At 33.1% G+C, this 8,724-nt stretch overlaps 2 protein-coding genes across 2 annotated transcripts; one reads left to right on the top strand and one right to left on the bottom strand.

Annotated features, from left to right (window-relative positions):
* Window positions 1-6: 6 nt before the first annotated feature.
* LOC110225625 (disease resistance protein RRS1-like) lies at window positions 7-4,048 on the top strand. Its single transcript, XM_021015407.1, has 3 exons — window positions 7-392; window positions 2,049-2,892; window positions 3,336-4,048. The coding sequence occupies exons 1-3, from the start codon at window positions 349-351 to the stop codon at window positions 3,702-3,704; spliced, it is 1,257 nt and encodes a 418-aa protein (XP_020871066.1). The 5' UTR covers window positions 7-348; the 3' UTR covers window positions 3,705-4,048.
* A 2,413-nt stretch (window positions 4,049-6,461) lies between these two features.
* LOC9301343 (disease resistance protein RPS4) lies at window positions 6,462-8,517 on the bottom strand. Its single transcript, XM_002863465.2, has 2 exons — window positions 7,625-8,517; window positions 6,462-7,520 (listed from the first exon to the last, which is right to left on the bottom strand). The coding sequence occupies exons 1-2, from the start codon at window positions 8,372-8,374 to the stop codon at window positions 6,876-6,878; spliced, it is 1,395 nt and encodes a 464-aa protein (XP_002863511.1). The 5' UTR covers window positions 8,375-8,517; the 3' UTR covers window positions 6,462-6,875.
* Between the last annotated feature and the right edge of the window lie 207 nt (window positions 8,518-8,724).

The raw sequence follows: 8,724 nt of genomic DNA, 5'->3' as shown, positions 1-8,724 counted from the left end.
TGAGGTGTATGTCAGTTTTGACCTTGAGGATCATCACTCTCCTCCTTCATCAGCTACCTCAGCGATGCTTTTAACCGGCTAGGAATTTATGTGTCAAAGAATGGTAAAAGCAGCCATGAAGCTTCAAAGAGGGAGTGGGAAAAGGAACGAGTGTCCAAATTAAAGGTCCTCGTGGTGGTTTTCTCCAAAACCTTTGCGTCTCATCTGCCATGTTTGGAAAAACAGATATACTCATGTCGTAACTACGACGACTTTGTGGTGGTTCCGGTCTTCTATCGTGTCAGTAAATCGTCTGTAAAGCAACTTCTGGAAAATTTTGGTGGCGCCTTTGAGGCGGTCAAACAATCAATGCATAAGTTGCGACGACGCCATGAATATGATTCTAAACGAAGGTATCTTAAAGCTTAATATATAGTTCAAAGAGAATCAATTTCTTTCCTCTAAAACACTAATTCATACCATTAAACCACACATTATAAAATAAAACAGTTAATTTCCTTTGTTATAAACGATAATTAGACGATAACTCGGGCCATATGCGAGATTGAATATCATTTAGTTATTTATAAAATATCAATTTTTTTTTAAATGTCATTTCAAAATCCTCAGATGTTCAATCCCAAAAAACATGATTCTGCTGGAAATTGTTTTCCTTAAAATAGGAAAGAAAGCGATGAAATAACAACTATTCATCTGATTAAAAGTATTCATTTTATTTCATTATTCTAGTCAATTTTATAATTCATCATATTCAATTGATTTATATTTTTAACCACAATTTTAATCCTAAAATTTGGTTTATGAATATTAGCATCCAAATAAAATTCCTATGTGAAATTTTTTGTATGGTTTGGACCTTCTGGTTTCGAGGTTTTAATAAATATATACTTAATTTTCAGATAAATCTTCTACTAGATCAAATTTTATATTCTAGTTACGTTCAAATTAGGATTGGGTTTCCTAGAAATCGATACTGTCTCAATATATAATGAGATCTACGGCAAAACCAAAAAAAAAAAGTTAAAACTTCTTAGTAATTTAAAAATATATATATTTTGGACCTTTTTCTTTAAGAAATTTTTTGAAACTAATATTGGACCCTTGGCATTTGCCTACCTTGCCTAAGGGTAGAGACGGGCCTGCTAGAAATATACAAGTAGACAGTGAATCTATATTTATACCGTACCAAGCTATTAATAAATTTTTGAATAAATATAATATTAATTTGTTTCTTTCATATCATATGAGGGTTGCTATTCAATTCTGGAGTTAAAACTCAAAACTAATTCTCTAAGGTTTAACCATCTTTAAAATTTGAAATTTGATATTAATTTAAGAATCCATTTGTATGAATTTCAAAATCTCTATAGTATACCTTAGATTTTGATTCTAATATTTTACTCATAAAATTCGAAGAGATTTCATTTCTAAATGAATTTACAAAATTTTAAAAGCCGTTTAATTTTGAAGAATACTAGATTTTAATAAATATTTAAATCCTAGTTAAAGCATGATTTAGAAATGTATTTCAAACTAAACTGATTGGGGTTGTTTTAATTGAATAAAAATGTATTTCAAACTAAATTTATGCTTACGTAGGAAAGTTATATTTTCTTTATAGAAATAAAAATATGTTTTCTATTTGATTATAGGGAAGTTAAAATTGTTCAACAAAAATTTTGGCTTTCCTGTTTGAAAATAAATTGATATCTGCTTTTAGTTGTATATAAACAAATGTTTTGAAAAGATTGATAATGAGATATCAATCTCTATGGAAGTTAAAATAATTTCATGTTACGTTATGAAATAATTTTCATTCATGATTACAAAACTTCCATCAAATCTTTTTGGGGAATTGTCAGAAATGTCTCTTCCCCAATACAATTGAAAATTAAAAATTAAAGTTGGTATTTGTTATGAAAAATTAGAAGGATTAATTTTTTTTTTTAATTAGAACGATTTAAAACAATTCAAAGTTTTCATCATTTAATCTCGAGATATAAAAAATATCAAAAGCCTTACATAAACGTTTACAAATGTGTTTGCAGTGAAACTGAATTTTTAGATGAAATAGCCAGGGATGTGTTTGAGAGACTCTATCCAACAGAAGAGATTGGGATCCAGTCACCAGTTGAGGAGATAGAAAACTTGTTGTGCGAACAACCATGGGGCGTTCGCACCATAGGCATTTTTGGTGAGCCTGGCGTTGGCAAGACGACTTTGGCTAGAGCCGTCTTTCGCCAAATGTCTGGTGGCTATGATGATTCATGCTTCATCAAAGATTTCCACACAGAATATAATGAGAAGAGTCTTAAGAATTTGTCTCCTGAATACTTGAGTGAGACTCCAATGGAAAAGTTTGACCGAAATAGTTCTGATTCAGAGCCATGTCATCGCAAGAAAAGGGTTATTGTTTCTCTTGATAATGTGCGAAATGCTGAAGATGCAAATAGTTTTCTTGGTGGATTTGAAAGGTTTGGTCCAGGGAGCTTGATTATCATAACCTCGGGAGAGACACAAATTCTTAAGGACTGCCATATGAATGAGATTTATGAGCTAAAAGGTCTAAATGATCAAGATGCTCTGAAGCTATTCACAAGGTGTGCCTTTGGGAGAGATGTTACAGAAGAGATTCTTCTGGACCGTTCAATGAAAGTGATTGAATGTTGTAATGGGAATCCCTCTAATCTTCGGTCATATGCCAAGGAGTTTAAGGGCATGGATGCGGAAGAAATGGAACCAGAGTTGCCTGAAGGTTGTGAAGTATATATTACGGGCCACAACGTATCTCGTGACATCGTGAAGGACACATATATGCACACTATACCCTATGAAGAGAACGATGAACTGCAAGAAATTGAGGCGTTCCAATCCGATGACCATGCTGTTTTGGTATGTCATATTACTCTGATAAATATATATATTCATTGTAAAACATCTTCAAAGCTATACGAAATTATGAATGGTGCTGATTTAAAAGTATTTTAATTCTTATATATATATATATATATATATATATATATATATATTAACATCTAAGAAGAGTTTTGGATTTCTTATAAAGTGAAAGATCGTATGGAAATATAAGGTGCTCAGCTATGATGTGTTTATTTATTTTTATTCTTATTAATGATTAAATAAATAATTTAATAACATATGATTTCAAAATTTTAATTTAATATTAGTAAGTAGACAAATTTCAATTCTTAAGTCGTTGATTGAATAACTCAAGATCAGATCCAAAATAACTACTTGTCGATCCAATAAACTCTGTTTAGATTTTGAGATTTGACATCGTGTCTTTGAATTTGATCATCCCTTTATCTTCTTTTCAGGCCAGCACTGATGCCAGAACGGCTGAATTTCAAACTTACTCTAAGAAGCACCCCGGAAACCGCTTGTACCGAAGGTTTAACCAAATATATTTTTCCTCCGGGAAAGCCGGTATAGAATACTTACGCCGAAAGCAGAATTATTTACAACAAGGATTAACAACTCAGCTTCATAAAATTTCGCAAAGCATCTCGAACACATGTGCCCAGATCGATCAGCCAGTGCTTTTGGATCTCGAACAGCCAGTAGTTTTGAATTTCTTTTATCTCCCTCCAGGTGTTTTTAAAAAAGTTGAGCCGGAGGAAAGAGAATTTACTCGTAAGGGTAATAATGACATAAGAGAAATTGATCAGATCGATCAAGTTAATTGACTGTGTCACCAAGTGTCAATAGCTCAACTGAGACTCTTAAGGCAAAACCTATATCTCCCCGGTTCAAGTGATACTTGGAAGGGAACTATATAAAATGCTATGATTTATGGGCAAATGGATATACGAGTCTAGGCCTAGAATCTCTAAGTTATTAGAGAAAAAAAAAGTTTATAGTGTCAAATACTGATCCAATTAAAACTCATGTTGGACAAACCTCATATGCCTAATTCGACCAAGTTTGATAAATCATTGTAAAAAAATAAGGTCGATTGTTTGTTTTTAATTTATATATCTGTAATTTGTATAAATATGTTAAAACAGTTATTTTTAATACCAAGATGTTATTATTAAAACTCCAATTTTTAAGAATAAACTAATATTGGATGTGTATTTCTTAACACAAAATAAGTTCAAATATTTTTGGCAAATATTAAATAAGCCGGGTTTTTAGGAAACAATTCTACCTCTTGGCATCAACTAAGAAGCAATATAGCTTAATAGGACATTAATTTTTTTCTTTTTTTTTTGTTCTAATAGGACATTAATTAAGAACTGCAAAACTTCATATTGAATAATTACAGATAAAAGTTTCCACATAAAGAAACATAAGATAAAACTGGTCCTTCCTTCAAATAACATTACAGTTCTTATCACTTTGATCACATGTTTTGTTTCTTAAAGGAAGCTAAACTGTATACAGTGCTCAAGCATAGATCTTGCAGCATGCGCTTTGACCCTCTTTGGGTATGGTTTCAATACGAACCTGTATGTAAAAGCTTATAATTTTAAGTAATTAATATGTCATGTGACTCTTTCTGATTACTACTTTTCTAGCGACCGTGTGAGCAATGAAAGCTTGTTTAAAGAAATTGTGATCACATAAACTTTATTATCGTCATTTGATTTTCACCACTTCAATGTCACATTCTAAATCCTCGCTTTGTTCTTCTAATGCGCGAGATGTGAGGAAACGTTGTGGTCGAAGAAGTAAATATATCCCTCGCGTATAAACACAGCAAAATCCCATATATAGATACCTAAATGTGGTGTGGCTGTGTTGTCACTCTAATGAAAATCTAATGTGATAAAGAATTAGAATCCCAGGGAATATAACTAAAGAGTTCTCGGAACAGTTTCGAGGGCATACAGAAAGATAACGCTATCAAAACTAAGAAGGGGCTTTTTTTTTTTTTTTTAAACAGAGATATGAAGTTGTTTTGTGTTTAACATAAATCTTAAGGGAGACTTAACTCCTTTGATTTGTTTGGCCACTTGACTTCTTGACCTAATTAAAATGGCAATGTCAATGAAATTTGGATATCAATATAATAAAAACACTAAGGATCTTTCTAGGCTTGACACCTCAGCATTTTGAACTATTCTAAGGTTGATACCTCACTAAAATCGTCAACCAATAAAAACATTTTGATTAATACTTATACAACTCAGATTTCTCAACCAATAATAATTCACATCATTTTATAATTATTAAATTAAACTCAAGTCTAAGCCCAAACCCAATTGGTTTAACCTTTTAAAAGAACAACCTAATAATTAATTAAAATAAAAACAGCTAAATGCCTAAATTCCCATTAAGAAAATCAATTTAAAGTAAGGTACTTACTAATAGGTAGTCACACGATTATATGTTTTTTTTCAAACATGTAAGCTAACATAATATTTTTTTTTTCTAAAGGCAAAACATGGTTTCTTTGAAAAAGAAGAAAATTGATAGCTTCACCAATGGAGCTAGATACCAAAAGAAAATTACAAAGAAAAAAAACTCAGTAAAAATATTTAAATTTGAAAATAAATAGAAACAATATCTCAAAAATACATCTACTTTTTGCCTTAGAGTGCATAAATTTCTATGTTTTGTTTCACCAGTAGTTTTAATTTGAAGTCTCAGTTGATGAATCACATTAAAAAAACTCCAGGATCCAAGTGTATAAGAAAATATGAGTGGTCGATTGAGAAAAAAAGAGAGAATCATGAGGACTGGTGAAAGAGGTTTGTGAAGGCTGAGACTCGGAAGAAAGTGAGGATATGATATAGAAGAGACCTAATAGGAAATGGGTCGGAGAAAGTGTGCTTACTTAAACTCAAAGTTAGATTTTGTTTAATCATTATTCAATGTTTTCAGCTCTACTAAAAAAGAGAAAAAATCTAAAAAATAGCTCATGGGTTTGATTGAACCTCCAAGAGCTTCTTTGAAATTCAAAAACAATTGACACGATAAATAATCATACACATGCAACCATGTTCTTTTAGACTTTGTATACTTTAATTTGAATAACAAAAAAAGTTGGAGTTTGGAATTACAGAATGTACTTGAGGCGACTAAAGATTCAGTTTTCGATTTAGTGTACAGGTGTAGTAGGAAGATAGTATGGTTGGGTTGGTTTTGGTCCATTTGGATTGTGAATATCAACTCTGGTTTTCTCTTGCTCTGTTTAGTTTCCATGGATGACAAGCTACTGTTACTTGCTAAATAAGAATCCATTAACAGCTAAAGTTCTCAACGATCAAAATGATTTAGTGAATTCCTCATCAAAATAACAAAACTGACTACAGATTAAAGAAATAATTGAGCCTTGCTTGGCAAAGTACAAGTCAATTTGGCCGAGAAGTTTTTTTTTTTTGAAGGGTTAAAATTTCTTCAACTTAAAATCTCGAGAATGAAAAAAATATAAAGAACAATATGGATATAGAACATAACCAATATGAAATGCGTTTAACCAGATGCAATTGAATAGTGTTGGTAAAGTTAAAGAGCCGGAACAACCGAAATTCAACCACTACTATCAAGAGAGAAGGATTGAGACCGAAGGCAAGTTTCCAACAATCAATATTGTTTGGAATGAAGTCCTGATCAAAGGAGGATATAATTTCTATGATAGCCAAGATTCGTTATCTGCATGCTAAAATATGTACTTAACACTAAAAATAAGCTAGGTTAGATGCTTTATTCACATAAAAAACTTGGTAGAAGAAAAAAATATATCATAGCATCACGCGGGTTTTCCTCTAGTTTATATATGAATAATGGTTAACCTGTAACTAACTCATTCCTTATAACCCATATCATCCAAATGCATTTGGATTCAAACCCATTTTGTTTATATAAAAAAAAAAACTAATGCACCTCGCTAATAAAGGGGTTGAGTAGAGTCAACTTATCAAACTCCAAGTCTCCAACCCTTGTGCCACTTCACCATAGAAATCAACATCATCTTCTGCAGTTTTGTAAGATTTTGTTTCACTTAGTTTACTTTCCTCTATCTTCGAGTTTGCATCAAATGTTGCGTCCCTAGAAACCTTCTCAGTTCCCTCTGACTCATAAATCAAAGAAAAGCCACACTTCATAACCTTGCATTCTTTAACCTCACTTGCACCATCTGTGACTTCAAATCTAAGGGAAACATTAGTAGGAACACATCCATTCTTATGCCTATCTTCTTCACATTTTATATAGAACCAGTTGTTGTAGCCAATGAAGACATGGTCCGAATCAATTTTGCTTAGTTCATCTTCTGGAATCTTGGTCCAGCCTCCGACGAAGAAACTTATCTGACTCAAGGATACATTGGCATGATCAGTGAACTCAAAGGTGCATTTCACTTGAAGACCGTTGTTTTGGTCTTTGTAGTTATTAAACGAGACAACAACACAAAGAGCTAACCCATTTACTCTGCCTTCATACCAATGCCGAGGCAGCTCCTGCTTTAGAACTGATCCAAATGCTTGGTGCTTGAACCATTGAGGTACATCACTTCCAGGAAAGCAAGTACTGATCAAGGATTTAACTACAAAACCCTGAAAGTAAAATGACGCAGGAAGAAAATAATAAGATGTTGATGTTTGAGGGTAGATCACAGAGAGCGAGAGCGAGTGAGAGTGTGTGAGAAGAATAGGAATACCCGATTATATTGATCATATGATGTCGGATGTCTTGTATTCTGTATGCTAGACATGATATCATTCTTTGAGACTTGTTCCAGTTCATGGCAGTTGGTGAAAATAAACGTAGAATGAATCTGCTCCGTTGAGATAAGCAAGGCTAGTGGACTTGACACAGTTTTCAGTGAGGTACAACCATGAGCATATAAGAATTGAAGATTTGGTGGAAGCCCCAAAAGAGATGTGAGATTCTTACAATACATTAACTCTAGCCATTTCAAATGGTACAGTTCGTTGATGTTAAACTGCAGGGTGCAGATTTCGTCACTCCTGCTTAAGCATAGACGTCGCAGTAAAGACATGCCGTTAATATTTTGTGGCATCTCTGTTATTGCTGTTCCTTCGAGTAGCAAATTCCGCAAGTTTTCTATGTTCTTGGGAAAACTCTTGAGCTTTGAACAACCAGAAAGTTTGAGTTCTTGAAGAGATCTCATATTCCATAGATTTGTACAATCAGAAAGAGTCTCTAGATTTGTGCAGTCTTTCAAATCCAATAAGATAAGTCTCTGGAGATTACCAACTGATGGAGGAAGCCTATCTATTGCAGTGCCATTTAAGTATAAAGTTTCTAGATTTTCTGAAATCACCTGAAACTTCTGAAACTTCGAGCAGCCACTGAGGATGAGAATCTTCAAGGAACATAGACTGATCTTTGGCAGAGACACAAGACCTGTGCATCCTCTTAGATTCAAGAGAATGAGATTCTTCATGTTTTGTAATATCTCTCCGGATAACTCCTCCAAACTCGTGCAGCCTTCGAGGTTTAATCTCAAAAGATTTGGTGCTTTTGATAAACCCAACAAGGAACTCAACTTACTCGAATGACTGAGATCAACCCACTTCAGTCTTGGTGTAGCCTGTGATGACCAATAAAAAAATTATGTAAGATAGTCATCTAGTAAACTGTGACTTGATAAGTGGGAAAAAAAGATACACACCTTATCACTAGTCCAGACTTGTCTAATCTGGCTGTAATGCAACTTAAGATCGATAAGATTCTTGGGGTCCAAGTCACAAGGAAGTTCCTCCACTGGAAATTTCAGCCCAGTGGAAATATCGA

Source organism: Arabidopsis lyrata (assembly GCF_000004255.2).
Source record: "Arabidopsis lyrata subsp. lyrata unplaced genomic scaffold ARALYscaffold_8, whole genome shotgun sequence".
Lineage (NCBI taxonomy): Eukaryota > Viridiplantae > Streptophyta > Magnoliopsida > Brassicales > Brassicaceae > Arabidopsis > Arabidopsis lyrata.
The sequence above is the reverse complement of the archived record's forward strand: the minus strand, read 5'-3'. Positions and strand labels throughout refer to the sequence as shown.

Excerpts from the sequence above, each read along its gene's own strand:
- LOC110225625 (XM_021015407.1), top strand. The coding sequence starts at position 349 with ATGCATAAGTTGCGACGACGCCATGAATATGATTCTAAACGAAG. Across the intron at positions 393-2,048 it reads GAATATGATTCTAAACGAAG|TGAAACTGAATTTTTAGATG; the intron begins GTATCTTAAAGC and ends ATGTGTTTGCAG. Across the intron at positions 2,893-3,335 it reads CCGATGACCATGCTGTTTTG|GCCAGCACTGATGCCAGAAC; the intron begins GTATGTCATATT and ends TCTTCTTTTCAG.
- LOC9301343 (XM_002863465.2), bottom strand. The coding sequence starts at position 8,374 with ATGAAGAATCTCATTCTCTTGAATCTAAGAGGATGCACAGGTCTTGTG. Across the intron at positions 7,521-7,624 it reads CATATGATCAATATAATCGG|GGTTTTGTAGTTAAATCCTT; the intron begins GTATTCCTATTC and ends TTTTACTTTCAG.